The following is a 19,044-nucleotide window of genomic DNA, read 5'->3' as shown; positions in this document are numbered from 1 at the left end:
GAAATAGGTTGAAAGAAATTACAAATAACTAAGGGTCTAGGGGAACTGGCATCTGAGAAAGTATTAAAAGCACTCAATAAATATATGTATGAGTTTTCTAAATTGAGACCAATGGGGAGATATAACTGTCTGCAAGCATCTGAAATGTATAAACAACAAGAAGGGAAGAGGAGACTGTAGAGTAGCAGGAGGAAAAATTGTAAGAAAGGAAGGGGAACAAAGCTCCAAAAGCATAGTTATCGAGGAAAATTAAGTAGGAACAAGACCTGTTAGTCTGAAGATCTGTTGCCTTTGGAATAATAATGATAACTCACATTCTACAATACTTTAATGTTGGTGGAATGTTGGCCTCACAGCAGGCCTATGAGGTAAGTAGAGTAAGCATCATAAACCATATTTTACAGATGAGGATATGGAGGATCAGCGATGTTCAGTGACTTGCCCAAAGTCACCCAACCAGAAAATATTAGATCAGAGTCAAACCCAGTTTTTTTGATTCACTCCTACATCTGCTTTCCTCTTTTTCTTTCTTGCTTTCTTCCTCCCTCACTTTCTTCCTTCTTTCCTTTTTTCTTTCATCCTGTCTTTCTTGCTCTCTTTCTTTTTTCCCTTCTTTCTTTTCCTCCTTCCTTCTTTCTTTTTCTTCCTTCTCTTTTCTCCATTCCTTTCTCTCTCTTTCTGCTCTGTCTCTGTCACACACATACACACACACACACACACACACACACACACTGTACTATTAGAAGCCTCTTTAACTGAGACATTCCCATCCATGGGCTTAGAGTCAGGAGATCTAAATTCAATTCTAGCCTCAGGCACATAGACTATATGACCACTAACTGACCCCTTAAAATTCTCAAAGCATCTATTTCCTTAGCTGTAAAATGGGAATTATGCACTATCTACCTCGCAGAGGTGTTATGAGGAAATCACTATATAAACTTGAGCTATTATTTTGTGCAGCTGTAGTAACCAACTTGGGTTAAGGAAAACATCAAATGAGCAAGAAATATTATTTTCCTTTTGTTTTAGCATTCGTGACAAATGAGGATTTACTTCTCCCTTGATTTTGTTCCATAGAGTAGAGACAAAGAATAGCTCATAAGTTTATCCAGCAGTAGTAAAGGTGTGAAAGAGAACTGAGTCATAGCTGAGATCTTTCCAAATACCATATTTTCTTGAGTTTTTACACCATGCCCAATATGGAAACCTCAGCATTTCATGGAGTCTGGCTGGGTACCAGAGAGCAACGCTAAGAAATATTAGGAGTTGTGTATTAACCTTATTGTTGCTGTTTCCTGATCAAGGACACCATTTAGTAGCCAAATAAATAAATGTTGAGAATAGAAGAGTCAACACAGTCAATAACCTACCAATTTTCAGATTGCTGATAGACTGGTATTTACTGGGCAGATAGACTTCAGCCATAACAGGTACTTCCTAAGTAAAAATGGACCTACCTTTAAAGTGCTTCTGACAAGGAGAATAATTCACACAATAACAACATGTAAACACAAACAGCTTGGAAAGACTTAAGAACTCTGATCAATGCTATGACTTTTCAGAAGACAGACAATGAAGAATGCCATCTCCTGACAGGTAGTAGACTCAAGATGCAGAATCAGAAATACATTTTTAGATGGCCAATGTGGGAATTTGCTTTGCTTGACAATGCATCTTTAATACAAGGGTTTTGTTTTTTTCTTGTTTTCTTTTTTCAATGTGGGAGAAAAGAGATAGAGAGAGAAAATAAACGCTTCTTAATTGAAAAAAATTAATTAAAAAAGCAATGTTCAAGTAGAATGGTTAACGGTTTTCCCCAATGTCAACGAGAAGATCAGCTTACTGACAATTATTTCTCTCACCATCCATCTATGTGGGAGAGGGTGGGCTAGTAAGTTCTTGATTCCTGTCACAAGGAAACCTTTTATGGTCTAAACCAGGGGTGGGGAACCTGCGGCATTGAGGCCACATGTGGCCTTCTAGGTCCTCATGTGGCCTTGAGGCCACAACCATGTAAGTGAAAAACCTTTCAGTGATATAATGAGAATAAATCATGCCCTCCAAGATTCTTTTGCAAGGAAGCTAAAGTCAGATGTGCCATCTCTATCCCCCAAGAGTAGAACAGCTGCACAGAAGCAGGTAATAGAATTCAGTCCCTCTGTTCACATCTGGAGTAACTGTTATTGCTATTACTGTTAGAGCTAGGAATAAGCTTTTTGATACATGCAAAACTTACTAGCCATTAGGAATTAAATCACAAATAAAACAGGTTGGCCAATAAGCCTGAGCTCAAATTTACATCTATATTTAGTTTTATATGAATAGAAGGTCACATTTCTCTGCTATTTAAGATAGATAAACCAGTTCTATTATCCTGAACAATGCTGCTGAGATCATAGACTGAAATACAGAAGAGGGAGAATAGTCTTTTGTGAGTTCTATTATAGCAAATCAGAAAGACATCCTTTCTTCCAACCTTGAGATTTCACATAATAAACCCTGCCAAGGCTCATCTAACTTCAGAGAACACTTTGGAATATTTTACACAGACCAGCTCACATATACAATCCATCTCAATTCAATAAATATTTATCAAGTTCTTTCTGTGTTCAAGGCCCTGCGCTAGGTCCTGGGAGCACAGGAACAAAAAGGAAATAAACAGTCATGGACCTCAAAGAGTTTATGTTGTGGAGGCAGGAAGTGGGAAAGAAATGCACTTAACTTCAATCTGCCAACCAATGGTGTTGCTCTACAGGGGATGAACCTGTGGTCTTGAGGCCACATGTGGCCTTCTAGGGCCTTGGATGTGGCATTTTGACTGAGTCCAAGTTTTATAGAACAAATCCTTTCATTAAGGGGATTTGTTCTGTGAAGTTTGGATTCTGCTACAGGGCAGCACTTAAGGACCTAGAGGGCCACATGTGGCCTTGAGGCCGCCACAGGTTCCCCACTCCTGATACACTGAGGAAGACACTTTGCCTACATCCAGTGGGAGATAAAGGATGATAAACCCTAAAGGAGCTTCAAATCTAGTAGGGGATGAGACACTGTGGATTCATGGTATTTATGGAACACACCGTAGAACCAGAAAAATTCATAAGAAGAAAAATAAATTTTAAAAAAATTGTAAGAACTGGGTTATAGTTGTAACTCAACCATTAATTGTAAGAACTTGGACAAGTCACTTCCCCTTCTCTGGCCTTCAGTTTGGTCATCAGTAAAATGAAGTTAGATTAGATTAGATGTCCTCTAAATCACAGATACGGATCAATGGTCCTAGATAATCTCAGAGATCCCTTTCAGATTGAACAGACCTATGGATCTTTGCTTCAGTACATCCTAAATCCTTTATCTCTAGATGCTGAAAGTATTAACTGTGATTTTTTTTTCTCCCCAGAAGCAGCAGAAAATTGCCTTGCCATACTAACCAGAGTCCTAAGAAAGGTACAGCAAGGCCAGGCTCCTTGTGAAACGTCTCCAGACATAAGAGATGACCGTGAATACAAATGACTTCCCAGGATGCTCAGTTGATGGATTCTTTTGCTATTACCAATAATTGTAAGATTATTAGTTCCAGCAGAATTACCATTCAGTACTGTGAAAGCTTACACACATCCTCCTATTGCTCTCCTATCCATTATCCAGAGCCAAGAATAGAAAATGTGATGCCTTATGAGTTAAAGGTCAGCTGTATCTATTCAGCTAGATTTATCAAAGAAGCAGACAAGCCCCTTTCTAATGCCCTGAGTCATTTGCCCCAGGCCAGTTGCCTATTCCCTGGAAGAGACTGACTGCAAAGTCCATGTTATTCCCTGAGGGAGAAAGAATCACAAACAATATCACAGAATTTCATAATCTTAGGTGAGAATTCAATTCTGTTCAATTCCACAAACAATCAATTGCCTACTCTTCAAAACACTGTGCTTGGAAATTGAGTTCTCCCCTACTCAATAAACCCTGGTCTTCTCTAGGATCAAATGTAAACCCTTCTGTTTTACATTTAAATCTCTTCTCAACCTTGCCCCTACCACACTTTCTAGTCTCCTCACACATTATTTCCCTCTGTACAATTTATGACCTAGCCACATTGGCCCGCTAGCTATTCCTTACACGTTACACTCCGTTTCCTGTCTCCATGTTTTTGCATGGGCTGTACCCCATGCCTGGAATGAGCTCCCTCTTCACATTAGTCTCTTGGAAGCCCTTATTTTCTTCAAGACTCAACTCAAATGCAAGCTTCTTCATGAAGCCGTTCCTGATCCTCCTCTCCCACCCACCAGCCACAAGCATCATACCTCCCAAAACTACCTTGGATTCATTTGTGTACATATTCTATATATACTTATGAGGGCCACTGGGTATCAGGGTAGATACAGTGCTAGGCCTGGAGTCAGAAAGACTCATCTTCCTGAATTCATATCTAGTCTCAGACACTTAATAGCTGTGTGACCCTGGACAAGTGACTTAATCCTGTTTACCTCAGTTTCCTTATATGAAGAATAAGCTGGAGAAGGAATGGCAAACCACTCCAGTATTTTTGCAAAAAAAAAAAAAAATCCAAATGGTGTCACAATGAGTCAGACATGACCAAACAACAACATATATACTTTTATATGTACATGTTAGAATGCAGTCTCCTTCTTGAGGATAGAAATTCTTGTCTTTGTATCCCCCCATCACTTAGCACAGTACTTGGCACACAATAGGCACAAATGGTTGTTGTTTGATTGATAAAGTGAAACAGTTCTTTCCCTCAAGGAGCTAATATTTTATTGCGTGGGCTAGAGTGTGGGGTGGAAAGAGGAAGAAATATCATATACCCAGATAAGTATAATACAAGGTAGGGATTAAATCAGGGGTGGGGAACCTGCAGCTTTAAGTTCACATGTGGCCTTCTAGGTCCTTAAGTACAGCCTTTTGACTGAATCCAAATTTTACAGGAAAAATAAAATTTGGGTTCAGTGAAAAAGTCGCACTTAATGACCTAGAAAGCCACAAATTTGGATTCAGTGAAAAGACTTCATTTAGGGACCTAGAAGGCCACATGTGACCTTAAGGCCGCAGGTTCCTCACCCCTGGATTAGACTGAAAGAAGAGATCCATTTGAAGTTTGTATTTTATTTGAAAAGTCACCAAACACTAACAGCTGAGGGAATCTGGGGAGGCTTTGTGGGGGATATGGTTTCATCACTGAGCTTTGAAGAAAGATAAGGATTCTGAAAAGTAAGAGTTGAAGATAGAGGGCATTCCAGACAGGAGGGATGGAGTGTTTGCTCCAGAAGCTACAGATGGCATACAAAGTTCAAGCAACTGGAATTTCATCCATTTTATCTGGAATGTAGGGGACATGAAGGAGAGTAATGTGAAGTAAGACTGGGGAAGATGAGGTAAGAGCCAGATGCTGAAGGGCTTTGAACGCCGGGCTGATGAATTTGAAATTTATCTTATATAGGCAAAAGGAGGCCACTAATGATCTTGAGCAGGGCTGTCACATGATTGGTCAGACCTAGTAAGCACAAATGGTTGTTTGTTGACTAAAATGAAACAATTCTTGCCCTCTAGGAATTTATATTTATTGGGCTGGTAGGGTTTGGGTTGGAGGAATAAAAGAGACATAGTATATCCAGATAAGTATAATAAACAATAGGGAGTCATATCATGGGTGCCTTAGGAAGATTCTCTTGGCAACTGGGTGAAGGATGAATTAAGCAAGGAAAAAAATTTGGTGCAATAAATTTCCTTAGAGGGAGGCAACTTATGGAATATTTTTGCTTTAATGGTACTATTTTGAAAATAACACCTGTTTATATTGCATGTCCTGTGTCACAAACATGTTTCATTATAAACAACTTAGTGATATGCACTGTTGGAATTAATTACATATCCTCCCAAGTCTTTTATTATAATTGAACTATATAACCATTGAACTCAAGGGTAGAAAGGTTCTACCTGCAAAAGTGTTGGTACTTACATTTACATGTATAGGGTTGCATCCTCAACAGCATCTGATACTCCTAAAGGAATTGGAATCAGAGTGGAAACTTGAGAAAATAACAAGTTCAGATAATCAGATAATGCTGTATGTCAAAAGCAAATAATAACATTGTGGGACTCTTGGTTTCTTTCTTTGTTTTTCTCTATTCTGACATCACTTTTTGGGGGGCAGTCGAGGGGAAGGCAGGGCAATGGGGTTAAGTGACTTGCCCAAGGTCACACAGCTAGTGTGTCAAGTGTCTGAGGTCTGATTTGAACTCAGGTCCTCCTGACTCCAGGGCCGGTACTCTACTTAGCTGCCCCTTCTGACATCACTTTTAATGTTCCTTATATTAGGGCCTGCATATTGAACTTGCTTGTCAGATTTGTGTCTCCAACTATCCACCTGCAGATGGTCATACAACAAGAATACCGTCTTGTTCTACACCCTCCTCACCCCCTGGACACTGCTTCATCCTCATTTGACTCCTCTTTCCACCCACACTCAGGCAGGGACAGTTCCACGCCCCCTCCCTGCAGGAAGTAGCTCCAGAAGAATAGACCTTCATCCCTCTCCCAAAAGCTTTTAGGTGGATATTTCATGAGGTGGGGGATGTTGAGACAGGTGGAGCAAACACGATGCAGGATGTGAGATATGAGATCAAACACAGGTTGTGACCAGTCCCCAAAGTGTTCGAGAAGACTTTGCATTGAAGCCCCCTACACTGTGTGCTTTCACAAAGCACACCCCAACTACCTGACATTCCAGAACAGCTCTTCCTCTCCCCTTTCCTGTTCCCCTAGCTTCTCTGTATGCATTTACAAAGACACTCTGGATCACCTGACATTCCAGGCATTCCAGAGCTGTGCTTTCCCCCCTCCTCCCCTTCTCCTGCTCCCCTTCCCTCTATCCTTTCAAATAGAACACGTGCCTAACCTGGCTAAGTACTCTGTCTCCCATGGGGAGCAGGGCCTGTTGGGTGCTTTGGCCTCCCATAAGGAACAGAGCCTGCCGGGCACATTACCCCAATAAATGCCTTTATTAACTTGGAGACAGTCTGAGTGAATTCTTTCAGGACAGACACCATGACACTTGTGCCAATTCTTTGTCAAAATGACCTCTCATAGACCTGGAGAGGAATTATCTCTACCACATGCTATTTGGTCATCCAATCTCAGTTTGACTTGATGGAGAGGGAGGAGAGGAGAGGAGCAATACCACCAGAGACAGCCTATAACAGTTAAGGAAGATTTTCTTTTAATCTTTTCAAAATTCTGAATTTAACAAAACCAAAAAAATGAGCATTTCCATATACATTGTAGGATAGGAAAGGATTGTACATGAAACAGAATCTCTGCTACACAGAACTTGCTTTTTTTCTTTTTTAGTATATAATAAATTCAACACGTAACTTTCAAAGCTGTCCTACTTGTCTCTGACTCCTTCTGGAAGAACAGCTTTACGTGGAGTAGTGGATGGAGCATCGGGCCTAGAGTCAGGAATAAGCTCAGAAGTGGTCTCATATACTTACTAGCTGTGTGATCCTGGGCAAGTCACCTAACCTCTGTTTGGCTCAGTTTCTTCATCTGCAAGATGAGGGTAACGATGGTACCTACCTCCCAGGATTATTGTGAGGAGCAAATGAGACAATAACTGTAAAACATTCAGTACAGTGCCTGGCACACAGTGAGCACTAAATAAACATTAGCCGTTATGAGTATTAATGTTGTTTCTGTTATAATATGAATCTAAAATCTACTTCTATGTAACTTCCAGCTGTGGCATTTAGTTCTGACTTCTAGGGACAAGAAGAACAAACCTATTTGTTTTTTTTTTTTTTTTACGATAGCCCTTAAAATATTTGAAAACAGCTATTATGTCTCCTCCCTGTCTTCTTTTCTCCAGGATTCTCTTCTTTCACTCTTCTTTTCTGGAGTCTAGAGAACCCTAGGTCCAAAGCCCAGGTCCTTGGGTGACCTTAGGCAAGTCACTTAATCACTCTGAGCCCCAGGCAGCTAACTTTCTAAAACAATCTACTAAGTCTTCATTTCCTCATCTGTCAGATGGGGATAGTACTTGAAGTGCCGGTCTCTCAAGACTGTAAATCCCAAAGCATTGCACAAATGTGAGTTGTTGTTGCTATGATTATCATTATTTTAACAAGCAAACATTTATTGGGTACCTACTATGTGCCAGGCAGCTAGTAGCTCGGAGGATACAGCTATGGGCCTGGACTTAGGAAGACCTGAGTTCCAATCTGTCCTTAGATACTTATTAGTTGTATGATCCTGGACAAGTCACTTAACCTGTTTGCCTCAGTTTCCTCATCTGTAAAATGAGCTGGAGAAGGAAATGGCAAACAGCTCCAGTATCTCTGCCAAAAAAAGACCTCAAATGGGAACACAAAGAATCAGACCCAACTGAACAACAACAAAACTGTGGACTGGTCACTGTGCTGGTTGCTGGAGATGCAAAGACAAAAGAAAAAATAGTCACGGCTCTCTGGGAGCATACACTGTATCAGGGAAGAAGACATATACGATTATGTGCAACATAAATACAAGATAATTGGGGGTGGGGAGCTCTATAACCCAGGTGGGTTGGGGGGATGTCAGGAAAGATTTCATTTAATGGAGGACAAGAGCTGAGTTCTGAAGAAACCAAGAGATTCTAAGAAACAGAGATGAAGAGAGAGTGAATCTTGGGCATGGGGTATTCCATCCCACTGCACATAAGAAACAGGAAGAAGACCTATGCTTTCTTTTCTGAAGGCTGAACTCTCCATGGCCCTTGTATGACATAGTCTTAATTCAACATATTTCACTCGACTTACATTTATTGGGTGTTTACTAAATCCAAGACTCTGTCTCTGGTCTCTTCCCTTCACTGTTCAAATGACTATTGTAAAAAGAAAGGTCTCCACCAGTACAGTATTGAATATTACTACCAACAGCTACTTAGGCCACATTGAGAGTTGCTCAGGGTCTATATTTCCTTAATGAAATTTGACCCATTAGCTGTTTCCCGTAGCTGACGTTCCATCTGTCACTTTTGCACCCACGGTCCCCCATGTCTAGAACGCACTCCGTCCTCACCTTCACTCTTGGAGTCTCTGGCCTCCTTTGAGGCAGAGATCAGGTACCACCTTCGACATGAAACCTTTTCTGTATCTCCCAGATGTTAACACTTTTTCTCTTTGGAAACAACCTTTCTTGTTGTTGTTCAGTCATGTTCAACTCTTTGTGACAACATTTGGGGTTTTCTTGGCAAAGATACTGGAGCGGTTTGACATTTCCTTCTCCAGCTCATTTGACAGATGAAGAAACTGAGGCAAAGAGGATTAAGTGACTTGCCCAGAGTCACACAGCTAGGAAGTGCCAGATTTGAACTCAGGGAGGTAAGTCTTCCTGACTCCAGGCCTGGCACTTTATCCAGCACACCACCTAGCTGCTGGATACATAATAAGTGCTTAATAATTATTTGTTGAATTGAATTGAAACCCACTGGAGACCCCAAACCCCGGTTTCCCTGTCCTGTGTGGCTACCACTGCCACAAGGCATGGGGAGGGGGGTGATTCTATAGTGGCCTTGTAAGGGTAGTCATAATAGAAACATGGGGTATAGTTAGAGACTTTGACTATGTGTGCATAAATGGCCTTTTCTTAGAGTTTCATGCAGGGTTTCAGAAACAGAAGAAAGGAGTCAGAAGGCTATTCTCTTTTCTTCCTATTTTCTCCTCTCCAATCATTCCTATTCTTCCCCTCTCTCAAAGGGGGAACACAGAAGAAGAAACAAAACAGAAGGCATTCTGCAGCATTTTTCTCCTACTCAGAAGTGGTGGGATGGAATTAAATTTAGCCCAGCAAAGAAGAATTAAAAGGACATCCCCTCTCCTTTCCAACCGAACCCATTTTCTGCTTATGTATCTTACCATTCAGACTGTAGTCTCCCAGAGGCAGGGTCTTCATTTCTTATTAGAAATGCTAGTCATTTGGGGAGATAATCACTTCATAACTAAGTATCATATTATAGTAATGACTACCATGCTCCTGATTAAAGTAACAAATAAACTGCCCAGGGGTTTTCCTGAGTCTAGGGCTGTTTGGCCTGAGTTTTGCCTCTTCCTCAACAGTTGATTGTATGATGCTGTCTTTCATTTGGAATTCATAGAGCCATTCACCTTCAGATATTCCTCAATATTCCCTCTTCCTCTTCCTGAAATAGCAATCTAGGAATATTTCCTCTGGCCTTTTTTTAAAAACCATATAGCTGCATTATAGGCGGGTGCCACTGAGAGCCTGTTCTGATTTTCAGGAGAAGCTAAAGCTTATTCTATTAGCTTTCTGGACTCCAGTTGTTCTCTTGTAAAAAAAAAAAAGTATCTTCTTTTTCTGTCATAGAGATAGTGAGCAGTGAGCAATTCAGATGATACAAACTACCGTATAAATAGGAAGTAACACGATTGGAGTGAATGAGATCATAAACTAAATAAAAGGTCCCAAATCACAGAAAAGAGAAATCTCCAGATGTGCTCATCCCACACCCTGGAAAATCTGGACCTTCATAAAATTCTTTCCAATGAAAAATGCTGTGTTCTTCTGGTCCATTTGTGTCACTAAATCTTAGCCTATAAAAATGATGGAAGAGATGTTTAAAGGGGTGGGAGTTTTCTTCTTCTTCCTTTTCTTATTTTTGGAGGCGGGAAGGCAGGGCAATTGGGGTTAAGTGATTTGCCCAAGGTCACACAGCTAGTATGTCAAATGTCTGGGGCTGGATTTGAATGCCTTCCTGCCTTGAGGGCCAGTTCTCTACTCACTGTGCCACCTAGCTTCCCCCCAGGGAGTTTTCAATAGGATTGTAATTGAGAAGTGGCATGGTGCAGTAAGGGGTGAGCCAGTCTGAGTCAGGATGACCTAGTTCGGGTCCCACCATCTTTAGGAGAGTCACTTAACCTCTCAGTGCCTACCAACAACTCTGAAACTAGAAGTTGCAGATCTGTTTTGACAGGAGAAGGAAGGAAACAAGCATTTATTAAGTACCTACCATGTACCAGGCACTCATGCTAAGTGTTTTACAAATATCTCATTTGGTTCTCAAAACAACCCTTCAAGGTAGGTGCTTTCATTATTCCCATTTACAGGTGAGGAAACTGAGGCAGGGGTGAAGTGACTTGCTTAGGGTCACAGAGCTAGTTAGTGTCTGAGGCCAGATTTGAACTCAGGTCTTCCTGACTACAGGCCCAGCACAATATCCATTATGCCTAGCTTCCTTTAAAGTAGAAGGAGCATCTTCCCTACGCCAGTGAAATCACATGTCTGGACTGGATCAAAAAATAATGAGGTACTTTCTACATCTATTTAAGGTTTATAAATCACATACATTATCTTACTTGATCCTCACAACAACCTTGTGAAAGTAGATACTGTAGGTGTTACCCCCTTTTACAATCAATCAATTAAGCATTTATTAAACATTTGCTATGTTTCAGATACTGTGCTCTAATAAAAATGCAAAAGTGAAATAGGGCCTTCCCTCAAGCAGCTTATGTGTCTATCTGGGAGGGAAAATATGCAGATCTAGAAGTGTATAGAAAAATCGAAAAAAGTAAATAAAAGGTAATTTCAGGGAAGGGGGAATGAGGAAACTAAGACTGAGGGATTAAGTAATTTGTCTAGGGTCACACAGTGAGTGTCAAGGTTTCTATTTCAGGTTTCGTTGTCCATTATGTTATATTGTCTTATTAATATATATCTGGGTAGACTTGTAATAACTGAAAAAGACTGAGGTATATCATTAATGGGGCAGCTAGGTGGCATAGTGGATAGAGTACCAGGCCTGGAGTCAGGAAGATTCATCACCCTGAGTTCAAATCTGGCCCCGGAAATGAGCTGTGTGATCCTGGACAAGTCACTTAACCCTGTTTGCCTCAGTTTCTTCATCTATGAAATGAGCTGGAGAGGGAAATGGCAAACAGCTCCAGTATCTTTGCCAAGAATACCCCAAATGTTGTCATGAAGAGTCAGATGAGACCGAAAAACAAAATATCGTTAATAAATTTATAATAGTAATTATCACTTCTGGGAAAAATTATTCAAGTCAGATCATTTTTTAATGTAGCATCCCTAATGAGTTGATATGAATATTTATTTGTCACTTTTGAGAACCATTCAATCCAGTGTATGATAAAGATATGAATCACAGATGCCCAGAAGGCCAGTTTAGAAGTTTAGAAGTCTAGGCTTTTCTCTTGGAAGAGAGGCAATTTGAAGCTCACCTGAAATCCATTGTTTCATCTATCTGATGAATCCTCATAGCCTGCATGTAGTACCTTCAAATTGCCTTGCATTAAAGTCTACAAGCAATGGTATTTAAAAGGAAACATAGCCGTGACCTAAGGTAGAAGTAAACTGTATAGGTTTCTGTCGCTTAGAAACTAAATGACTCTAAGTAAGTCACTTAAACTCTTTGAGCCTCAGTTTCTTAATCTGTAAAATGAAGATGCTAATACTTGCACTAACTACTTATTTAGCATTGGTTTGAGGAACAAATGAAATAATGGCTAAAGAATGATCATGATCGTTAGTCATAATATTAGTAATCAATCGGGCTGATTTAATTTCTTCCTACCTACGCCACTATATGAGAAGGCAGACTGGTTTAGAAAATGCTATGGCTAACTAATTTAAAGAACTTGTTTGTGCCAAGGGCACCATATAAGCAGAAACAAACTATGAAAAACTCTTTGAAAATACAAAAGAATTAGAATAATAAAAAAGGAACACATAAGATTGTAAGATTGAGAGCTGGTCAGGACCTTAGACATCAGCTGGATTCTGCCTATCATTTATTATTTCCAATATTTCTTACTTAGTTTGATTATTCTGACATTTTGGTGTATTTTCTACATTGTTCTACATTAGGTAAAAGTGAATCAATGCTAGAAAAAATTAACTTAATTATTGTGATCATGTCCATGTTTCTCTGGGTTGTGCTGTTGAGTTCTAAAAGCATTTAAATTGTTTCTCTGGTGGCTATTTTCAGGAGTCATTATCCTGTTTTTCTGGTCATTTCTGTCTTTGAGGCATTTGATTGACTTGAGTGTTTACTTAATTGCACATACCAAGACCTCTACATTTATGCTATTTCTCTAATTGTATGTATATATGCACATGTGTGTACCAGCAGTTTGTAGACTTCTCTCACCTTCCTCATCACAGGATCTCTTTATCAAGATGAGCCAACATGTCGATGTGTCTGGATTTGATAGTGCACTTAAAAAAATCTGAAGACAATTTTGAGATTCAGCAGAGTCTAAGTTCCTTAAGGACAGGGACTACCTCACTTTTGTAGTTGTATTCTCAGGGCCTAGCTTAGTGCCTAGCATTAAGGCTGATGCACTGATTGGTCAGCTACAATTCAGGTATGATGCCTATCTCTAGGGATTCCCAGTCAAATCAGGAGCTAGATGTAACAGCCTTCACGGAGAGTATTCTGCCCTCCCAGAGCTTCTCACAGTTAAAGAAGGATTTCTGTGGAGTGGATATAGGTTGTGAGATTAGAAACTCAACTTTCTGCTTTTTGTTGCTCATGGAGACAGGGCCTTTACCCTGTGTGGTGGCTCACTGCTCTGCAAAGACCCAACAGGCTTTAAGGTCAAAAAGGACTGTGGGGAAAAGGGATGTGTCTTGCCCTCCCTTCCCCATCCACCTTCTCCATCTTCATCCTCCAGCAAGTAAAAAGCTGGTCTTGCCGGTATTTTCTTCTTCAAATTCTTCTCTGTAGAACCAACAGACAGGGGAATTATCCAGCCCTAGAGGAAACACACCCAGCTTGCAAAGAAAGCCTCTTCAGGGCTGACAAAGGAAAGGAAGCTGAGATGAAAGACTGAGGAAATGTCTGTGTATATAGGGCAGCTCTGCACAGCTGGACCCACTCTCCTGGATTTTGTTTTGTTTTGTTTTGTTTTTCTACTCCTCCCTCCACCCCCACCTATCTAATAGGGAATAGAAGAGTGTTTGTCTGTGCAGAAACTATATGCACTCCTATTCTTTGTTGGAAAAGCAGCATATCAATCCAAAAACTGCTAGAGCCTTTTCCTTAAGAGGTTCTAAGCCAAGCCTTACTTGTGCTCTTGATCTTACCTCCACTTTTTCTGTGTTCACTCCATCTCTGCTTTGAATTGACCTTTGAGTCCACTTTTTACCCTCAGATTGAACACCAGGCTGACAGTTGCCTGTGGGGTTAGGGAGAGAATTAGAACTCCAGAGTACTGGGATGAAGTCACTAAGAGGCAGATTTCTGCTCTATGGAAGGAACAATTTTCCTAAGAATCAAGACTTTCCCAAAGTGGAATGGGTAGCCTGGTTAGGTAATGATTTCCTTCTCACTGCAAGTCTTCAAGCAAAGACTGCATGACCACTTGTCAGTGATATAAGGCCAATTCTTGACCAGGTATGGGTTGGACTAGATGGTATTGGGGATATCTTCCAACTTTGAGATTCTGTGATTCAATGATGGAAACAAGCTGGAATGCTCTTCAATGTAAACAAACAACAACAAAACCTTCTACTACTATTAAAAACAAAAACACACACTGAAAAAGAGTCAGAGTAATGGAGTCCAAAATCTTTCCTACCAGTATGGGAAACACATCAGAATTTTCTCCCTTGTGTCACAATCTCCCATTATAATCTATTAACAACTCAAGTCTTTCCTATTCTACACAACCATCTGAACTCACTCCTCTGGGTGAAACCAGCTTCCAAATGAGGAGACCAACTGTAGGCCAACTTCTCAAGAAAACAAGGTCCATCTTTCTTTTCCTTCCTAGCCCCTTCTGTTTTTCTCCTCTATCCTTCCTTCTTTCTATAGCTCAAGGCTCAAAGCTCATTTGCATAACACTCTTCTCATTGGTAGACACTGATTACTCTTCAGGGCCCACTCCCTGAAGAGAATCTCAAACCATATGTCTTCTCTCTTCAAAGCAGCAGCTAGAAAACAAGGCTCTCTCTTCTCCTGAGCTCTCACCAACTCACACAGGCACAGAGTATTGAATAATCATTAACAATGAGGAAAGACTCAGGGAAATGAGCTTGGAACCTCAGGTTTTCCTTCATTCCTTTCTTCTCTCCTTCCTTTTCTCCCTCCTTCCCTCTTCTCTTTCCTTTTTTCCTCCCACCCTTCCCCCTTCCCTTTCTTCCTTCTTTCCTTCCTTCCTTCTTTCCTCCTTCTCCTGACTCTGTGCCTTTTTCATCAGCTGCCCCTCATGCCTGGAATGGGCTCCCTCCTCACTTCTGCCTCCTGGCTTCTTTCATGACTCAAATCAAGTCCCACCTTCTTATAGGAGGCCTTTCCTGTAACCCACCTTCCCTCCATTGCTAGTGCCTTCCTTCTGAGATGACTTTCCATTTGCATCTCCTTATGTACTTTTTTTGCATGTTGTTTCTCCCATTAAAATATGAGCTTTTTGAGGGCATGATCTAAGGTTTTGGTGTATGTGTATCTCCAGTGCTTAGCAAAGTGCCTGGCATATAGTAGTTCTTAATAAATGCTTGTTGACATCCTTCCTTCCTTTGAATTCCTCATCCTCCATTATCTGTCTCTTCTCTCTCCCTTTCCCTCCTTCTCTCTCTCTCCTTCCCTCCCTCTCTTTCTCTCTCTCTGAAAATTGTAGTCTGAATATACAAAATATGGGGGGATGAATTAAACATAAAATGTTTATCATTTCAACTAGGAAGAAAGATGCAGAGAGAAAATAGAAATGAGGATTGTAGAATTCTTGGATAAATATCTTCAAGGATTATCTATATATTGAATTGGCTCAGATATCACAGTCTGGAATTATAGGTTTAACATCCATTAATATACTTAAAGGTAACTTTTGTGGTTGCATTTTTAATGAGATGAAATCAGTGGGTTGAGTAGTAATATCTAGCACCCACAGATATGACAGTATGAATTTAGTTCAAAATTAATTATAATTTCACAAATGCTTTTTTTGATAATGCAAAGGCATATAATCTTATTTCATCAGACACTCATAGTGCAACTAATAATAGGAGTCCTAATGAAAAACTACCTTCCTCTAATATGTTTTTCTTTTGGGAATTTTGAGTTTGCCATCATTTGGGGACTGATGAGAAATAGGCTATTGCCCCTGTGTTTAAGACCATAACTGGTTATATGGAAAGTGACCTGCTGCTTACAGAGACAGCTCCATATCTTATCTTTAATCTTACTAAGGGATGAGGACAGATTGGGAGTCGATAGTGATATGAGTATGTTTGTCCATCTGTTTGGCATATATATAACTGAAAATGACTAAACAACTCCTCTCTCTGCCTCTGTATATATACATACACGCACACACACAAACACATACTAACTCAGTAGAAAGATATATATATATACACATACACATATATATATATATATATACATACATGCCTATTTATATCTATATATCTTTTATCAAGTTAGTCCCTATCTAACTGAATAGGATCAAGGAATCTAGTAATGAATGGACATTACAAAATTCAGTTCTAGAGGAACAGTGGAATTCCAAGAGAGCTTATAACTCTTGCTATGCACCAGGTTATCTGTCCAGCAGTAGTTCATTCACTATGTGGTTACCCCCGACATGTTTTCAACAATTTTGACTCTTGTCTCCCACGTTATGGTTGGAGTGAATTATAAGTCTTGGCTTGAGAATATAATATTTTTCAACTGCCTATCAAGAATGTCAGAAGCAGATGCTGGATATTCCGGCAAATCTATCTTCCTACTAGTCTTTTTAGGCTAGGAAAATATGGAAAAGTTTTTTTTTAATTAGCAAAGGAATACTTTCAGATGCTGAAAGGTGGAGGCAGTAAAGCCAGCACAGTTGTAGCCTGATTGCTAATCCCCCCCCAACCTTTCTTGGCCCCCAACACTTCAAGTGCTCTTCTGCCCCCAGGTTAGCCATTCATAGTAAGAGGTCAGTACCTTTTCACACTTGGGAAATCTCATTCAAGATTTTTTGTCAATGGGCAAGTCATGAGCAGCTCATCCAATTTAGGGATGGTTGACGTCACCAAGGAGGCGATAAATATCTGTTGATATAATTGGATGTGAGATTCTGTGTTGTGATAGCAAAACTTTGCCCATTGCTGTTCGGAAGGACCCCATGATTTATTCAGGAGCAGATCGAGCACGCAATCTAGCTGTCAAGAAAGCGTCAGCTTATTAGGCAAGTACTGCGTGATTCCATAAGAGGGTCTAAGCTATAAAAATCCCGCAACCAAGCTCTGATTAGAAGAAAATCCGATCCCAAGTTCGGGGAAGAGACGACTCAGAGGAACAGAAGGAGCACCTGAAAAGCTTCAGTCTCCTCCCTCTCGGAGCTGAGAGGCGTCAGCTACCCCGCTCATTTGCAGAAGCAACTCTGAAGGTAGGGAGAAACCTGATACACTGCTTCAGACTCACTGAAAACTTTCCCCTGCTTTAGGTGTGTTAGCGTGCTCGGTGAGCCCTACTTTGACAGAAATGTGTCCTTGTGTGTGCTTGTGTTTATGCAGGTTATGTCTCTAGATGCATCTATATGTTTCTGATAGTGTCTGCTATCTGACAAAGAATACCACCGCCAAAACAACAACCCACAAACCAAAAGGGTGTTGTTCATCACCAAAATGTCCCAAATGCTTTTCACTCACTTTTAAGAAAAGGAGCCCCTGGTTGAGAGCGGGAGGATGGGGCAGAAACCAAGTAGGAAAGGGGAAGGAAAGTGAGAGCCTGAGGCTACTAATCTACATAGTTTTAGCAAAAAGTTCCCTCTTTATATCACATCCTGAAAAAGCAGAGCACGTAACGCCTCTTTGGCCGCGCTCAGCCCAGCGGTTGTGCTCAGAGGATACAGTCTTGGGGGTTATAAAGTGGGCAAAACACTCTGGGGCCGCATGTCCGGGCATCTGACAGAGAAAAGGAACAATTCAGCAGGCTTGCAGCCCTCTGGAGTCCAGGTGACTTTGATTGCTATCAAAGCTTCAGTACCGAGGACAGCGCCCATATCAAGCATAGAGTCGCCCATCCACAGCTTCTGTCTAAGGCTGTGGCAAGAATCGGATGTGTTGCATTGCGCAGCGTCGAGTTGTGTGTTATGTTATGTTGTGTAAGTGTGTAGAAAGTCACGGAGACGGAAATGGAATTCCTTCTCCCAGCTCAGTTAAACTTCATACCTTGCCTCTTTCTTATCTTTCCTTTCCTTCTCTTCTTTTTTCCCCTCTCTCACCTCTCTCCTTTTCCTCTTTTCGTTCCTTTCTTCCCTCCTATCCCTTGTCCTTTGTGTTGCAGATCAGCGCCCCGACCATGAAGCTCCAGCTTCTTGTGTCTACCGGGATCCTGCTGGTTACGCTCTTGCCCTGCCAGGAATGCAGAGCTCTCATCAGCAAGGGTTCCGCGTCGTCCATGGGGTCCGCAGCTCAGCCCCTGGACTTCTTCCAGCCGCCTCCGCCCCCGCCGAATCAACAGCAGCCCCTGCCTCTCTTGCTCCGCATGGGAGAAGAATACTTCCTGCGCCTGGGCAACCTCAACAAGAGCCCCGCTGCTTCCTTCTCCTCCCTGTCCTCGTCCTCGTCCTCCTCCTCCCCTGGCGGCAGCCCTGGTAGCCACTTCTCCCCTGAGGTCTCGGTCTCCAACTTTTTCCGGGGGGCCGTCCAGCGGCTCCAGCACTTGCAACTCCCGCAGCGTTCCCTGGACAGCCAGGCAGGTCTAGGGGAGGGAGGAGCTGAGAGTACCTACAGCGAGCAGCGGGAGGCGATGGAGAGAGAGAAGCGGTCGGAAGAACCTCCCATCTCCCTGGATCTGACTTTCCACCTCCTCCGAGAAGTCTTAGAAATGGCCCGGGCCGAACAGTTAGCTCAGCAAGCTCACAGCAACAGGAAATTGATGGAGATTATTGGAAAGTGAGACATCCCGTTTTGCCAAAGAGATTTTGCATTTAGCACAAAAAGAAAAAAAAATACAGTATTCTGTACCATAGTGCTGCTCTGATATCATTTGTTTATTTTTATATAGCTTGACACATAGAGGAT

The 19,044-nt window shown here is 41.3% G+C and overlaps 1 protein-coding gene across 1 annotated transcript; it reads left to right on the top strand.

Annotated features, from left to right (window-relative positions):
- The first annotated feature begins 18,319 nt into the window (after positions 1 to 18,319).
- CRH (corticotropin releasing hormone) lies at positions 18,320 to 19,044 on the top strand. The gene has a single exon (XM_036741939.1). It carries the CDS (start codon positions 18,320 to 18,322, stop codon positions 18,917 to 18,919), a length of 600 nt encoding a protein of 199 aa, XP_036597834.1. The 3' UTR covers positions 18,920 to 19,044.

This window comes from Trichosurus vulpecula, chromosome 1 (genome assembly GCF_011100635.1).
Source record: "Trichosurus vulpecula isolate mTriVul1 chromosome 1, mTriVul1.pri, whole genome shotgun sequence".
Classification (NCBI taxonomy): Eukaryota; Metazoa; Chordata; class Mammalia; order Diprotodontia; family Phalangeridae; genus Trichosurus; species Trichosurus vulpecula.
Note: the sequence above shows the minus strand (reverse complement) of the source record. Positions and strands in the feature narration are given on the sequence as shown.